The sequence below is a fragment of the Trifolium pratense genome, linkage group LG5, assembly GCF_020283565.1.
Source record: "Trifolium pratense cultivar HEN17-A07 linkage group LG5, ARS_RC_1.1, whole genome shotgun sequence".
Lineage (NCBI taxonomy): Eukaryota > Viridiplantae > Streptophyta > Magnoliopsida > Fabales > Fabaceae > Trifolium > Trifolium pratense.
In genome coordinates, this window is record NC_060063.1 from 41,741,460 (window position 1) to 41,759,761 (window position 18,302).

Sequence of the window (18,302 nt, forward strand, 5' to 3'; positions counted from 1 at the left end):
TCTTAAATACTTTTAGAAGCCTAGCAATTTATTTGGACCAAGAAAATTAAAATATGGAAAATGAGAAACAGAAAACAAAAATATACATATATTGCAATAAGTTTAAAGATTTTTTTTTTTATAAAACATTAGCGTGCATAGGCATCACATGATAATTATGACATCCCAACTATGTTGGCACCCCATAATCATCACCTATCATTTGCAGCACCCTAATAAATTTATTAAAAAGAAAGAAAAAGAGACAAACTTGGGGGGACTAGACCAAAACCCAAGGAAACAATAATACAAGGAACCTACCACTACCTCATTAAAAACCTTTTCTGGAAAACCCCAAGAGATAAAATCAAGGATAGGAAAAAGAGTGCAGTGGAAGACCCATTAAATTACTAATATAATCTTCTTGAACACTCGGCGGAACATTGTCCCACCAGTAAAAACCATTAACATTAATGACTAAAACAACCATTCGATCTGCACAACAGTTCCTTTCACGATAAATATGAGTCGCTCTAAAATGCATGATTTTACATATACAAATTTTACATATATTGCAATAAGTTTAAAGATAAAGTATGTAGTACTAATTTAATATAAATCTTCATTTCTTGTGCATCATATTTCATATGTCATTCCAACCTTGAGAAGCTTTCTACGAGGGATAGCCATCAACTCATCCCTTTGTTGAAAGTTCCTTCTCAAAAAGGTATATGTATTGACAATAATCTTATTCAAAATTGATGATTTTGGATTTGCCACTACGTCTATTTCCCCTAACATATACACCACACCTTTCCCCAATGCCTCATCTATAAACTTTATCTCATTTTCAATTCCTTCAACCACACCTGGTGATTGAATTGAATCAAGCTCGGGCATATAATTACTTTCTTGTATAATAAATTCCTTTAGATATTGCACCAATTGTGACTCAAACTCCATATAATTTCCAATTACATCATTGTAACCATGTCTTACAATGCAACGGAATATTTTGCATTCTTTTGGCTCCACGCATCGAAAGAGAAACCTCTCTTCCAATACAACATTGCTAATTGGAATTGCTTTCATGGAAACAAACACAACAACTGAATGAATTGTTGGTATGTTAGCAATGAAGTGAGCGAATATTGGAGGAATTCCTTGTACAAGCTCAGAATATAAAACTCCGAATCCATGGATGCGATTCGTGCTTAGGTCATTCACCAATTTTATTAAACTCTCAGAGGAAACTTTGTTGTTGAGTTCAAACATGTATTTTTCTTTTTGTGCATAAAACCATATTCCCATTACAATAGTGAAGATGATTGCAGATACTAGAGGAAGAAAACCACCTTCTTTGAACTTTACCATTTGTGATGATAAATACAATAACTCAATGCAACCAAATGGTATAGAAAATAGAGCTACTTGCCATATGCTTTTCTTCCATACAATCAACATTACAATGGAAACCAAAAATGTTGTGATCGTCATATCACAAACTATTGCAACCCCTACATCAAAACAAATTACCATAAAATAGAAGTGTGAATTTTAGCCAAGTGTGGGAGCTCAAAATAAATAAATGTGATATCAATGGATATGGATTTTATGTAGGGAAGACATGGTGCAGTGTATTATACACCTTTTGATTGAAATCAAATGACACAGATTTAACACAATAAAATATCTTGATCTGATTCAATGGATGAGATTCAACTGCGGTCATTATTAGACTGCAGAGAATCCATATCCGATATAATTTTTTTTGTATATATATTGTGTGTGTGCGCGTGAGAGAGAGAGAGAGAGAAGAATTACCATATGCATTACTAAGCTTTTCCGAGGTTCTGAAGAGTATAGTAACTGCAATACATGCAAACATGAACATATAGTTGATTGCAGGAATATAAACTTGGCCTTCATGTGTAGCGGAAGTATGAACAACCTTAACCCTTGGAAAACAACCCATACTTAAAGCTTGAGATGCAATGGAAAATGCTCCTGAAACTATTGCTTGACTTGCTATGATGGAGGCAATAACAGCAATAACAAATGTTGGCCAATACAAAGGACCTATATGAAACAAAGTAATTCACACATATTAAATTTTTAATAATTTAATAAAATAAATTTTAAATGTGTATATACATATCAATGAATCTTTAAAAATTAATATTGTACCTGGTATACATGCATAAAAAATATTTGATACAGTGTTAGGGAACTTTCGAAGATATGCTGCTTGTCCACTATATGCTGCCAATATTGCCGGAAGTGTAATAAAAGAGAAACTAATCTGCAACATATATATTATAACATCAATAGTGCAACTATGTAATTATTATAACAATATCTAATTTTAGTATGCAAAATTTTATTTTTTGTCATTATTGATTAACGGAGGGAGTACTTACACAATAATTGATCACAAAGTTTACTCATGATTTAAATAATTTTGTTTTTCATTTTAGCATAAAAATTAATCTGGTTTTATTAATGCATGCTTACTTGAATGGCTCGAACACTGAAGTGACCCAAGTCAGCAAACATGGCTTCACATCCTGAAATTATTTATAAATAAATATATTTGAATAATCAAAAAATGATATAACCCAAATAAAAATATTAAAAATTGTGGTTTGTCTAATATGAACCTTACTAAAAATATTAAATATATATATATATATATATATATATATATATATATATATATATATATATATATATATATATATATATATATATATTTTGTGTAGATATTTCCATTATCCAATTAAATCTTTCACATAATGTCTCTCTTTAATTCTTATATAGTCTTCCCAAACAAAAGATCTTAGATCATTTTTCACATTCTTCTTTTTGTTATTACTCCGCTTCTAAATTCAAAATTTAAATTTATACTTCAACATCGACTATTTTTTGTCTACATATATTATCTCTCAATCAATATTTAAAGGTTAAATTTTTTACGTTGTCAATTTTACTTTTGTCTTCTATTTATCGTAGTAATAGTTTTTGTTGGATTGACTAAAAAAAATAGATATTCATTTGGGGTTCAATTCTCAACTCTTGCATATAGAGAATATTCGGATGGAAGATGAGAAATCATCTTGTATACCAAACAAGTTCGAAGATTAATTAGTATTAAACGACACTGAAACTTCATATTTGAGATGTGAGCTATACCTGAGATGCATAAAAATATTCCACCAAGTGACATCCATGCTTTTTTACCATCACGTTGAAAGTAATTAACAATATATTTTGGATTAATAGCACGTAATACCCCAACATCATATTTGAACAAGTTGTAAAGACCAGTTCCTCCAATTAATATAAACCATATGGTTATAATTGGAGCGAATGAAAATCCTACTTTATCAGTACCAAATCTTTGCACCATAAAAAGAGAGACCAATATCACTATAGTGATACCGACAACATAATCTGAAAAATAAGAAATATGTATATCACTATAGAGAGATCAATATTTTTCTTCGTTAAAAAAAAAATTATAATAGTTATTAGACAATAAATAATTAAATAAATAAATTACCTTGACCTAATTTAGAACTGATACCGCTTACCGCAGAAATAACTGCACATATAGAATTGAACAAAATATTGTTGTCAAGTCCATCCAATATAAAAAAATGGTCAATATAATTGCATATATATTATATATTATCATTTTTTTTTCATGTCACACTTTTTGTGTCATTATTATTGTAAGACTAATCACTGTGTTCATTCAATTAATTAATTAATTAGAGTGGTCAATTTAATTACTTAATCAGCAATTTGTATTGATTTGCATTTAATGCTAACACACCTTCATAACCTCAAAAAAGATAAATTATTATACTAAATTATATTTTTTAACAAGTACATATGAAACTTTATACTTTTACTTGTGACTACGGATTAAAATTCAATAGACAAGTGTAAATTAAAACAAGAAAATGATAGTTAATACTTAACCTGACATTGGTGGAGTGAAAAATCCATCTCCTATAACCATAGTAGTTCCCAAAATAGTCATAAATAAAAAAAGCACACGTGCAAAATAATTGTTTTCAAGCTTTTGCTTCAACTTTTGATTACTAGAAAGTGTTTCTAGTTTGTAATTAGAAAGCTGCATGTCTTCTGGTTGTTGATTTGGAATCAAACTCACTTTGGCATGTCTACATAGTAGTGAATATAGTGCAAATGCCCCACCTAAATAAAAACACAAAATAATCTCATTAGCTATTTTATTTATGTACTACTATTTCACATTTGCTTCTCAAAGAAAGTGAATTATTATTATTAATATTATTTATTATAAAAAAAATGTAATCATTTATAGATAAATAACAAAATTGAGATATATAAAATAGGGAGTTCAACTATTTAATATATATAATTTTTTTTATTTAAACAATATATAAAATAAATAAAAGGAATATAAAACAATTTAATTTATCTTACCATTGCCATTGTCGTTAGCCAAAAGTACAATAAAACAATATTTGAGCAATGGGAAGACCAAAATGGTATAATATATGATAGATAAGACCCCAAGAATGTCATCACTATGATCAATAGTCCCATTTGTGAATGAGCTTGCAAACACATAAAGTGGAGATGTTCCAATATCACCATATACAACTCCCAAGCTTTGAAATGCTAATGATAAAGTTGCCATCCAACTCAACTATTCAAAAGAAACAATTTGTCAATAAAATAAATAAATTCAAGAAAAGGTGTATATTATACAACATAAATTATTTCTTTTTGTTTTTTTGTTGTCATGTAGCCTAGTAATCAATGAGGGAAAAAAAAGAGCAAATGGAAGAAAGACGTACCTTAGAGGAGTGATCAGTGATGCCGGAAACTTTTCCGGCTTCCACATTGAGTGAGTTTAAACGGCAACGGCGAAGCTTCGGAAACGATGTATTTCTCTCTTTGACGCTTGTCTCTATTGTTTCATTACAATTTGTTATCTCTTCTACCTCCATGCCTATAGAATTTGCTTCATCAGTAGCCATCGAAGATCAAGATCCACTCTTAATGTTTTGTTACAAATGAAAATGTTTTGGTCGATATTCTTCTTTAGTGGCACATTGAGTTTATATATTTCATTTCTAGAGCTTCTATTTTCAGTTTATGTTTTGTACTATTAATTGAAAGGATCGGATGTGCGATTTTTTAATAAATATTTTCTATTCATTGTTTCGGGTACATTTTTCATTCATTTTTAATTAATGTCTTAAATTAAACGGTCAATTTTTCATTCATTATAGGATATACTCCTCCTATTATTATTTTAGGACACTCATTATAATCACGCGTTTTGTTATTTTTAGCACACTCATTTTTTCAAAAAAATGAATTACATTCTTCAAAAAGTCAAATCGGCTTACCATTTAAGTTTTTTTTGAATAAATGATGTAATTGTTTCTTTTTTTTTTTGGAAAAATTATGTACAGTATTGTTTAACATGTAAGTAAATACAGTAATTTTTTTTTACTCATGTAAGTAGATAATTTTTAAAAAATACAGTTGGTCCAAAAATATTAAGTTTATATATATATATATATATATATATATATATATATATATATATATATATATACATATTTGGTCCACTGAAAATAAACTCACATAATTGTGAGATCCCGGGTTCGAACGGGTCACGACGTCCAGCCTAACAATTTTGACATTTTTATTTGGTGAAATAAAGGGGCAAAGCCCCAAAGAAAAAAACTACAATATTACAAGAACATTTCTGGGCATGCAAGCTCTAGATATGTGGTCAAAAAGCATACTTTGAAGCTCTCTAGGAGGAAACTCCAAAACATGAATGTCAAAAGAATCAAGAGAGTAACTAAAATTAGCAAGCCAATATGCGCTTCTAATGCGAAGAAGATGTCTAATGCGAAGCACCAAAGTGGGGGTGCTTTCATTGAGCTTAACTCTATCAGTCACCATATCTATCAGCACTTTAGAATCACTTTCAACATGGAGATGAGTGATTCCATGCCTCCAAGCAAGGTTCGTTCCTAAGTACATGCCCCACATCTCTGCATGAAGCGCATCACAAGATCCAATTTTTCGAGAGTAGCCCTTGATCCACTTTCCATTCAAGTCCCTTAACAAACATCCACACCCAGCTGGCCCATCCTATCATTTTGCGATCCATCACAGTTGAGCTTGATCCACTCTTCTTGTGAACTTTTCCAACCAATGTAGATAGTGTCACTTTTTCAATTGCTTCGGGGAACATGAGAACACCCTTCAATCTCTTTTGCCACCTTGAGAGTAGTAAAAGTAGGGTCGTGCGGACGTTGAAAACCTTCTTCAAAAATTGATTTGTTTCTTCATGTCCACAAGTGCCAACACGCCATCATAAAAGTTGAAATCCAATTCACCTCATAGTCTCCATTAAAATGGTTGGTGATATTCTTGAAGAATATTAAGTTTATATTTAATAATAAAATACACGACGAAAAATAATATGAGGTTGGTATTCATTATAATTACTTGTAAACAATATTCAATATAGTCTTATAAATAGATTTCATATCATAAAATAGAATTATTATTGTATGGTCAAGAGACTAAATTTTTATAAAAAAAGTAATTAATTAATATATTTTTTGTTGATAGACGAAATAACAAAGCCATTGAAAACTCACACACACAAAGTGGAGTGATCGGAGTTCGAATCCCGATAATAACATCCGACACTAGCAATTTCGACATTTTTGCTAGTTGAACTACGATTTATGAAGAAATAAGTTACTACGTAATATTTTACTTTCATCCGAGTGTGACTAAAAGTGATGTGTTGACCTCACAAGTCACAAGAATATCTCCATAAAATGTTACAAGAACAAAGATTTTGTTATAATGTAGTAAATACTAAATATATATCTAGTGTTATTTTTTTAAAAATAATAAAAATGCCTAATAAATAATATGTTCATAAATTTTAACTCACTATGATTGAGATTTGAACCTTAATCCCTCTATTTTATGTGTGAATTCCAGGGTAAATATGTTCTCAGTCCTACTTTTATTGTAAGTTTTGGTTTTCGTCCATGTAAAATAAAATTACTTGTTTTCATCCATACAAAATAATTTCTTTTGTTTTTAGTCCTTAATGAGCAAATTTTTGACATGTTAATGTCTATATCATGACATTTTTATGTTCAAAATGGTGTATATTGTGATTATATATCATGTTAAACCTATAAAAGTTAGTTAATATTGTGTTAAAAAAATATTAAAAAAATGTCAAAAAATAAATCAAATAGGGTCACAAAATCTAAAGCAAGGAAGTACTTAGAGATCAAAAGTACTTACAAAAGGTAATTTTTTTTTCTTTCTTTTTTGATAGAAGAGACTAATTTATCAACTCTGCTGTTGTGGGGAAATACCACCAGCATCAAGAATTACAATATGATGTAAATAAGCAGAAGCATAATCAACATTGGTATTATGAAAAGGAGCAAATTGAGCAAGCATACGAGCACATTGGCGGGTTGCGAGCCGATAATTGTTTACCTAGGTCTTCATGCTGCCGTTTGACCAATTAATTTTGGTTGCGGAGCTGCTTCTTGGACTCCGATGGGCCGATCACTTTTGATTCGAGATCGGAAGTTAGAGTCTAGTAGCATCTTTGTTGGTCGTGTTGATGTTGTCTTTGGTGGTCTGGAGACTGTGGAGTGCCCTCTAGCTATGGACCTCGTTTAGGTGGCTTGCTATGGTTTCTTTTGGTTGTGTTTCAGGAGGCTTGGTTCTAACTCCTTGTTTTTTATTTTGTTCCTTATGTATCATGTTCTCTCGCTTGGCATATTTCATGCCTTATTGGAGGTTTTCTAATAAAATTTGTTGTTTCAAAAAAAAAAATTTCTCCAAAAACGTAATTTTGAACTAGTTCAATCTCTATGATGAAGTATATGGTGTATCTTTCGTTGAGGAGAATGATCAAAAGAGTATAAGTAGTATGACTTTTCATGACCATGTCAAATAGAGCAAGAACTAACTTTATAGTAGAATCCTTTCCTGAAAGTATCATTTTGATCTCGCAGGATGTCCCATTCCCATAAGTTGAAAAGCCACTACCATTTATTTGTGACTCAAAAACAACAAAAAGAAAAGTCAGAAACCACGAAACTAGTACCCTGAATCCAAATATCCAAAAGACACTTCAAAAGATTGTGCCACCACAAATTTGTTGGGTCATGAGGGGTCTATGAATCATCACATTGGACCTTGAACAACTACATAAGTGAATTGAACACCATATTTTAACCCAAAATCTTAAGGCATTAGGCTCATGGATCATATCACTTATAAGTGCTCAACATCCACTTTTCTATCCAATGCAAGACTCAGCCCACACTTAAAATAGCAACAAATTAAAATTATAGAATAAAAAAAAGCCTATAACCCTAACTTAAAAACAACACTAAGTAGTCCACAAGTCCTAACTCGACTTAATATTTATTTGGTCTACCATCCCATCAAGCTTAATCTCTTCATTTCCAAAAATGTGAGTGTTGTGCGCTTTTCAAATCAACCAAACTAAAGTAAGGCAAATAATATATATATTAGGGTTATGTTAACATGTAGCCGAGTCAGAATTTTGAGAGAAAATGAGAATCTCAATTTCCAATCACAAAAGCAAGACACGTGAAAATGTAAGATATCAATGACTCACATTTATTTCTTACACATATCAATTAAAAAAATATTAATTTCAGAATAAATAAAAAGTAAAAACTATTTCTTCATCTCGCGACCCTTCTTTGTCCTTTGTATGAAAAAAAAATAAAAATATGATGAGCATATGAGCTTATAAATAAATCTCTATAAAAATATAAAGTGCACATGTAATTATTTTTTCATTTCCTTATTTATAAAGATTTTATTTTGTTAATTTTTTTCTTGGTTAAAGAGATTTGGTTTTGTTAATTAGTACATATTAATTACTTGTAATTTTTTAATATTTTAATAATTTATAATTATATGATTGGTTGTGTCTAATCATTAATTAATGTTTGACTTACCTATGAATTTCTCATAAACTCAATAAGCCACTAATGAAGAATATCGACCAAAACATTTTCATTTCATTTCTTTTTTTTGGTCAAAAACATTTTCACTTCTATAGGCATTAAGAGTGGATCTTGATCTTCAATGTCTACTTATGAAGCAAATTCTATACATTTGTAACAAATCCTTAAGAGTGTATCTCGATCTTCAATGTCTACTGATAAAGCAAATTCTACAGGCATGGAGGACAAGAGTAATGAAACAATAGAGACAAGCGACAAAGAGAGTAATACATCACCTCCTAAGCTTCGCCATCGCCGTTTAAACTCATTCGATGTCGAAGCCGGAGTTTCCAACATCACTGGTCACTCCTCTAAGGTCTTTCTTCCATTTGCTTTTTTCCCCCTCATTGATTAGTTTCTTGTCACATACAAAATTTTTATAATTTATCTCAACACTTACATCACTTGTTAGTTCACTTTATAGAGATATTTGCTTTATATATGTAGAGGTTACGATTCTAATTCGAGACACTCCATTTGTTCACGTAAAATATTTAACCACTAAACTACTTGATGAAAAAAATAATATACACTTACTTTTGGCAAAAATTATGAGTAAATAGATAAATGTTTTGTCGAATCCGTTAATTGTCTAATCCATGTGACATTGACATCTATTTTTTTTCCTCTTCTTCGAATAACTTCGAGTCAAAGACTGTTATCATAATAATTTTACAGTCTTTATGGTCGTGACATATCTTCAAGCAATTTAATTATATCAAACTTATGTAAATTATAGTTGAGTTACCAATCTGATAGGATTTGCTAAACCTGTCACATAGAAACATCACGCGTGTGCTGTCTTCGAATCCAAAGAGGCCCTAAGATTATATGGTTAAGCTCTTTAATTAATTAATTCATAATACCATTTTCTTTTTGTAAAGAAATAATTTACGTTGTACAATAGACGCCTTTTCGTTTATATATGGGAATAAATTTGCAATTATTACTTGTTTCTTGAATTTGTATATTTTATTGACAAATTGTTTCTTTTGAATGTGATTATTAATTAATAGTTGAGTTGGGCGGCAACTATTTCATTAGCATTTCAAAGCTTGGGAGTTGTATATGGTGACATTGGAACATCTCCACTTTATGTGTTTGCAAGCACATTCACAAATGGTACTATTGATCATAGTGATGACATTCTTGGGGTCTTATCTATCATATATTATACAATTTTGGTCTTCCCATTGCTCAAATATTGTTTCATTGTACTTTTGGCTAACGACAATGGCAATGGTAAGATAAATTAAATTGCTTTATGTTCCTTTTATTTATTTTATATATTGTTTAAATAAAAATTGATATATATTAAATAGTTGAACTCCCTATTTTATATATCTCAATTTTGTTATTTATCTATAAATGATTACATGTTTTTTATATTATTAATAATAAGGTGAACACTCTGATACACATATTATGTGGATATGTACATGCACTGGCGGAACTCGGGTGGGGCTGGGGTGGGCCGCGGCCACCCCGAAAAAATAAGAAATTACTAATATACCCTTAATTTTATTATAAAATAAACAATTATACTAGATATATATTTAGTTACGCGTCCAAATGCAAAATGTAAGTGCTAGCCTAGTGGCTCGTAGCATGCCATAACATACTCAGGTTGTGAGTTCAAATCCTGCAGAGCATGTTTTTTAACATTTTGTTCTTTTTTCTTGTCTTTTCTTCAGTTTGTTCGATTTTCTTTTTCTTTTTCTTTTAAAAAAACAATTTTAATTTCCATATGCATATATCAATACAAAAGAAGAATAATTTATATTTTTTTTCCAAAAAATATATAGATATATCATCAATATAAAAGAAGCACAATTTCTATCTTTTTTTCAAAAAATATATTATTTAGAGTTACACAATTAAATTTTTTAATGACCAAATTTGTGCTTATTATGACTTAATTTTTTGTATGAAATATAAATTTGTGCTTAGAGTTTAATGAGGACTAATGAGATGATTTGGCAGAATAAACGGGTACTATTAATGTAAAATTATTTTACATTATCGGTGCAAATTTTATTTTTTCTTTAATTTATACATTATAAATTTTTTCTCGGCCCACCCCAATTTTTTTTCCAGTTCCGCCACTGTGTACATGTACACGGCTTGGGTGAATAATTGTGATTGGTTCATAAATAATATTTAATATCGAAAAATTAATAAATATTATATGTAAACTAATCAGAATCATCCACCTTAACAAATATACCGATACATATTCACATAATATGTGTACAGAAGAATTCACATTTAATAATAGTAATACATTTTCTTTGAGAAGCAAATGCAAAATAATAGTACATAAATAAAACAGCTAATGAGATTGTTTTGTGTTTTTATTTAGGTGGGGCGTTTGCACTATATTCACTACTATGTAGACATGCCAAAGTGAGTTTGATTCCAAATCAACAACCAGAAGACATGCAGCTTTCTAATTACAAACTAGAAACACTTTCTAGTAATCAAAAGTTGAAGCAAAAGATTGAAACCAATTATTTTACACGTGTGCTTTTTTTATTTATGACTATTTTGGGAGCTACTATGGTTATAGGAGATGGAATTTTCACTCCTCCAATGTCAGGTTAAGTATTAACTATCATTATCTTGTTTTAATTTACACTGTATTAAATTTTAATCCTTGGTCACAAGTAAACGTATATAGTTTCATGTACTTGTTAAAAAATATAATTTAGTACAATAATTTATCTTTTTTGAGGTTATGAAGGGTGTGTTAGCATTAAGAAAATGCATATCAATACAAATTGCTAATCAATTAATTGAATGAACATAGTGATTAGTCTTACAATAATAATGTAGTAATAACAACACAAAAAGTGTGACATGAAAAAAAAAAAGATAATATATATAATATAATATATATGCCATTATATATTGACCATTTTTTTCACATTGGATGGAATTTATAACAATATTTTGTTCAATTCTATATATGCAGTTATTTCTGCAGTAAGCGGTATCAGTTCTAAATTAGGTCAAGGTAATTAATTAATTAACTTATCGTCTTATAACTATTATAATTTACTTTTTTTAATGAACAAAAATATTGCTAATATTTTCTCAAAAATAAAATAAAATAATAATAATAATATTGCTAATATATACATATTTCTTATTTTTCACTTTCAGACTATGTTGTCGGTATCACTGTAGTGATATTGGTCGCTCTTTTTATGGCTCAAAGATTTGGTACTAATAAAGTAGGATTTTCATTCGCTCCAATTATAACCATATGGTTTATATTAATTGGAGGAATTGGTATTTACGACTTGTTCAAATATGATGTTGGGGTATTACGTGCTATTAATCCAAAATATATTGTTGATTACTTTCAACGTGATGGTAAAAAAGCATGGATGTCACTTGGTGGAGTATTTTTATGCATCTCAGGTATAACATATCTCTAGTCCAACTAATGAAAATACTTTTTAAATGATGTTTGATTTTTTTGTTATATCATGTTATAGATATGAAGTTTCACTGTCGTTTAATACTAATTAATCTTTAAATTTGTTTGACATACAAGATGATTTCTCACCTTACATCCGATGATCCGAATATTCTCTATATGCAAGAGTTGAGAATTGAACCTCAAACAACTTGCTTTCATGATGTTTGATTTATTTTGCTAAAAAAATTGATGAATATCTACATAAAATAATTACAAAGATATATGTGTAAGTTTGTGACTTAATCAATTTTATGGGGACTTAGAAAAATATCATAGTATTTTATTTACATTAAAAAAATAGTAGTATTAAAGATTAAAAAATTGTATTCTTATGGGGGCTTGAGCCCCCAATTCACTTAACCTGCATCTGCCTATATTATATATCTTCCATTTTTTTTATTATTATAAATTCACTTTTTAACTAAAAATGTTAGATCCATCATTAAACTCTTTTTGTAAGGTCCATGTTATACAAACCACAATTTTTAATATTTTTATTTGGGTTGTATCCTTTTTTTAATGATTCAAATATATTTATTTATGCATAATTTCAGGATGTGAAGCCATGTTCGCTGATTTGGGTCACTTCAGTGTTCGAGCCATTCAAGTAAGCATGCATTAATAAAATCAAATTAATTTTTATGCTAAAATGAAAAACAAAATGATTGAAATCATGAGCAAACTTTGTGATCAATTATTGTGTAAGTACTCCCTCCATTTTAAAACTTTGTGATCAATTATTGTGTAAGTACTCCCTCCATTTTTTAATGCCGCTTTTATATATTTATATCTCTATGCAATATATACTTAAGGGCATTATCGACAAAACAATACTCCCTCTGTCCCAAATCTTTGGTCCTTTTATCTTTTTAGTTTTGTTCCAAATTTTTAGTCATTTTAAGAAATCAATGCACAATTAGTGATACCTTATCATTTGTACCCTTACTAAAGCTAAAAAATTAATTAAATATATTTTATATTTCTTAATAAAATAAGGGTAAAAATGACTTAACTTATCAATCTTTATCATTTCTTAATCTCCGTGCAAAACTCTAAAAGGACTAAAATTTTGGGACGAAGGGAGTAATAAATAAGATGTATTAAATTTTAAAATGACAAATAAATAGGAACAAAAAGATTCTAGAAATGCGACAAGTTTTTTTTTTTTATAAGCAAAAATTGAATTATAAGGAATACAAGAGGTATGCAACCCTTACAGTTCTGAAAAAACGCAAGAAGACTGACTAGCTATTTTACCTATAAACCAAAATCATGAAATATGAATAATCTTGTCATATACCACATTGTTACGTGCATGCCATATACACCAAGTGGTGGCCAACCAAATAATGTGACGAGCTTTTTCATACTTCTTATTTTTCAAAAAAGCTCCAAAAGAGGAAAAATATTTCCATCCATCATCAAAAGAGATGAAATTCACATTCATCCATTTAAAAATCCGCTTCCATAACTTTTGAGAAAAAGAGCAATTAAAGAGCACATGAGATAATTCCTCTTATTCTTCAAAACAAAAAATGCAACATTGCTCATGCTGATTAACAAGGATAGATTTTCTTGCCAAAGCCATATGAGTTGGAAGTCTCGAAAATAATAACTTCCATCCAAAAAAGCTCACTTTGGATGAAACATAATTTAACCATAATTGTTGTAAAGCTTTCACTAATGCGACAAGTAATAAGGAATGGAGAGAGTGATACTGTACAAGTGAAGCATTGATCAATAATGACAAAAAAAAAAAAAGGGTGATTTTCTATAATATAAAATTTTGCATACTATAAATAGATATTGTTATTATAATTGCACAGTTGCACTATTGATGTTATAATATATATGTTGCAGATTAGTTTCTCTTTTATTACACTTCCAGCAATATTGGCAGCATATAGTGGACAAGCAGCATATCTCCGAAAGTTCCCTCACACTGTGTCAAATATTTTCTATGAATGCATACCTGGTACAATATTAACTTTTAAATATTCATTGATATGCATATACACCTTTAAAAGTTATTTTATTAAATTATCAAAAGTTTAATATGTGTGAATTACCTTGTTTCATATAGGTCCTTTGTATTGGCCAACATTTGTTATTGCTGTTATTGCCTCCATCATAGCAAGTCAAGCAATAGTTTCAGGAGCATTTTCCATTGTATCTCAAGCTTTAAGTATGGGTTGTTTTCCAAGGGTTAAGGTTGTGCATACTTCTGCTTCACATGAAGGCCAAGTTTATATTCCTGCAGTCAACTATATGTTCTTGTTTGCATGTGTTGCAGTTACTATTATCTTCAGAACCGCAGAAAAGCTTAGTAATGCATATGGTAATTCCTCTCTCTCTCTCTCTCTCTCTCACACACAGTATATATACAAACACATTTAACACATTTATATCGGATATGGATTCTCTGCAGTCAAATAATGACCGCAGTTGAATCTCATCCATTGAATCAGATCAAGATATTTTATTGTGTTAAATCTGTGTCATTTGATTTCAATCAAAAAGTGTATTATGCACCATCTCTTCCCCACATAAAATTCATATCCATCCATTGATATTACATTTATTTATTTTGAGCTCCCTGTATGACACGTGGCCAAATTTCACACTTCTATTTTATGGTAATTTTTTTTTGAGCTGTGCTATATGGCACGACGCTCTTCTCATCGAATTTACACAACAATTAATTTTCTCATAAATCAACTTCATATCTATAGTTATTCGTTTCAAGAATAAATCAAACTAATTAAACAAAGAAGTAAGCACACAGTATAACCCATAATACACTTTAATTTAAAAAGTTACACGTATATATATGTTCAAAGCCAAATGTCAATTTTCTAACAATTGGTATGATTGATCTGGATTACTACTATATGAAGATATATGTTTGAGTTTTTTTTTTCAATGTTATATACTCCTCCGAACCAAAATATAAGCAAAAGTAGATCAACAAAAATAAATATATTTGGTCCAAATTTTTAATCAAATACATCTAGTTTCTTTGACTCATTTTTGCTTGTATTTTGGCACCGAGGGAATATGTTTGTGATATTAATTTCACATTAAAAATGCAATACAAATTAAATCAATGATTCCGGCTCATAAAATAAGAGAGAAAAATTATATTGAAAAACATGGACGCGTCGTGCATTTTTTACGACAAATATCTTCGTGCCACTAATCATTTTCCTTTTTTTTTTTTTATAACATGTTCAATGCAGTAAAAATTTATTTAGCCACCCTAGTCTTTTCAAAAGTTTCAAATGTCGCTTAATCTAACTTTTAGAGATATTTTAGAATCAATCAAGAAATAAATATGTGTTGTATTTTAGATGGAAAAAAAATATATATGTGTTGTATTTCTATTTAGGGATTACTTCAATCTTTTACACTTGCAAAAATATTATAGACTCTTTTATTGACTTTAAACTAAATATTTTTTGCATCTTCCCTTTTTTCTTTTGTTGAAGTTTTTGCAACTTCCCTTATGTAGTACTGTATATATAAAATTTACAATATTATGATAAAATCAATTGTTATGCTTCATGCAGGGTTTGCAATAATTTGTGATATGACGATCACAACATTTTTGGTTTCCATTGTAATGTTGATTGTATGGAAGAAAAACATATGGCAAGTAGCTCTATTTTCTATCCCATTTGGTTGCATTGAGTTAATATATTTATCATCACAAATGGTAAAGTTCAAAGAAGGTGGTTTTCTTCCTCTAGTATCTGCAATCATCTTCACTATGATAATGGGAATATGGTTTTATGCACAAAAAGAAAGGTACATGTTTGAACTCAACAACAAAGTTTCCTCTGAGAGTGTAATTAAATTGGTAAATGACCTAAACACGAATCGCATCCAAGGAATCGGAGTTTTATATTCTGAGCTTGTACAAGGAATTCCTCCAATATTCGCTCACTTCATTGCCAACATACCAACAATTCATTCAGTTGTTGTATTTGTTTCCCTCAAAGGAATTCCAATCAGCAATGTTGCATTGGAGGAGAGGTTTCTCTTTCGATACGTGGAGCCAAGAGAATGCAAAATGTTCCGTTGCATTGTAAGACATGGTTACAATGATGTAATTGGAGATTCTATGGAGTTTGAGTCACAATTGGTGCAATATCTAAAAGAATTTATTATACAAGAAAGTAATTATATTTCCCAGCATGAAACAACAATGTCATCAGGTGTGGTTGAAGGAATTGAAAATGAAATGAAGTCTATAGGTAAGGCATTGGAGAAAGGTGTGGTGTATATGCTAGGGGAAACTGAGATAGTGGCATATCCAAAATCATCAATCTTGCATAAAATTATTGTCGATACATATAATTTTTTGAGAAGGAACTTTCAACAAAGAGATGAGTTAATGGCTATCCCTCGCAAGAGGCTTCTCAAAGTTGGAATGACATATGAAATATAATGCACAAGAAATATGAAGATATATATTAAAATATTAGTCTATCAAGTAATAAGTTAGAGTTGTAGTTCCGTCAAAAAAAAAGTTAGAGTTGTAGTTTGTATTTTGTTTGTTTGTCTCTAACTTTGTTTCTTCGGGAATAGTCCCTCCTTTTTCTTTCTTTTCTTTTTTAGCTTCCTTACCAAAAAAAAAAAAAAGATTATTGCAATATGTGAACTTTTGTTTTCTCTTTCTCATTTTTGCAAAACTAATAAAGAGTATATTATTAATTATAGAAATATTTATTCATATTTTTTGTGTATTTTTTTATAAAAAAGAATTCCAATTGTAGTTCTTATGAGTTGGCTGCATTATTATAAAGCTAAAACAACTTGTGCAAGAACAAGATGTGCAGATGCAACATATTGAACAAGATGTGTCAGACATCTTATTAAAGGGCAAAGAATGTGTACGTGCAATATGTTAAACAAGATGTCCCAAACAATGGCGCAGGACATCTTGCCCCAGTACAGCAGGCTGGAGAACTTAAACTTATCCAAGGCGTGTGATTCTCTCCAAAGTATGTTACATGCACGAACTTACGATGGCCAGCTGTTAAATGGTAAGATAATAAAGTTTGTTATCGAGCCTATGTGTTAGATATGATTGGGGATCATAACTAACTTTGATAAAGGATAAGATTAAATCTTTTATCCTATGAATTAAGTTTTGAAACAAAGTTTGTTTTAAAACTAAATCATATGAGCTTGCATCTCACGATCTCTATAATCAAGAGGAGATGCAGAAAGATTAACTCGATTCTTTTATCTTATGAAACAAGTTTGAAGCAAAGTTTGTTTTTAAAAATAAAATCCCTATTAGCGTGCATCTCAAACAATTTATAATCAAGAGGAGGAGCATGACTATAAATAGAGATTCAAGCATACATTTTCAAGCACGAGCAATAACTGAAGATTGTGAGTCCAAGACCTTGTGCTCACTGCGCAAGGTATACAACCGGTGATTAAGGCTTAAAGGTGTTAGGTATTTAATTGCTAGGTTGTTGTTGTTGTTGAATGTTTATTCAACTTTATTTGTAAACGACGAAGAAGTTCCATCACTTGTGATTAGTGGTGAAAGGAAAGTGGGAAGTAACTCATATCTAGGGGGAGTGAGCTCTTATGTAGAAAAACACTAGGATTAAGAAAAGGCATACATATCAATAGGTTTTGGTATGCGTTGTAAGACTAAGTATTAATTCGGAGTACTGAGTTTCCTTTCCTGGATTGATATCCCC

At 29.9% G+C, this 18,302-nt stretch overlaps 3 protein-coding genes across 3 annotated transcripts; 1 reads left to right on the forward strand and 2 right to left on the reverse strand.

The window, feature by feature from the left end:
- Positions 1-615: 615 nt before the first annotated feature.
- LOC123886687 (potassium transporter 5-like) lies at positions 616-5,015 on the reverse strand. The gene is made up of 9 exons (XM_045935981.1): positions 4,833-5,015; positions 4,456-4,681; positions 3,967-4,203; positions 3,542-3,583; positions 3,172-3,432; positions 2,494-2,546; positions 2,167-2,281; positions 1,804-2,058; positions 616-1,496 (listed from the first exon to the last, which is right to left on the reverse strand). The coding sequence occupies exons 1-9, from the start codon at positions 5,013-5,015 to the stop codon at positions 616-618; spliced, it is 2,253 nt and encodes a 750-aa protein (XP_045791937.1).
- A 718-nt stretch (positions 5,016-5,733) lies between these two features.
- LOC123886688 lies at positions 5,734-6,048 on the reverse strand. Its single transcript, XM_045935983.1, has one exon. It carries the CDS (start codon positions 6,046-6,048, stop codon positions 5,734-5,736), a length of 315 nt encoding a protein of 104 aa, XP_045791939.1.
- Positions 6,049-9,240: 3,192 nt separating this feature from the next.
- On the forward strand, positions 9,241-17,029 carry LOC123886689 (potassium transporter 5-like). The gene is made up of 9 exons (XM_045935984.1): positions 9,241-9,408; positions 10,109-10,334; positions 11,455-11,691; positions 12,067-12,108; positions 12,258-12,518; positions 13,134-13,186; positions 14,440-14,554; positions 14,663-14,917; positions 16,149-17,029. The coding sequence occupies exons 1-9, from the start codon at positions 9,241-9,243 to the stop codon at positions 17,027-17,029; spliced, it is 2,238 nt and encodes a 745-aa protein (XP_045791940.1).
- The last annotated feature ends 1,273 nt before the right edge of the window (positions 17,030-18,302 follow it).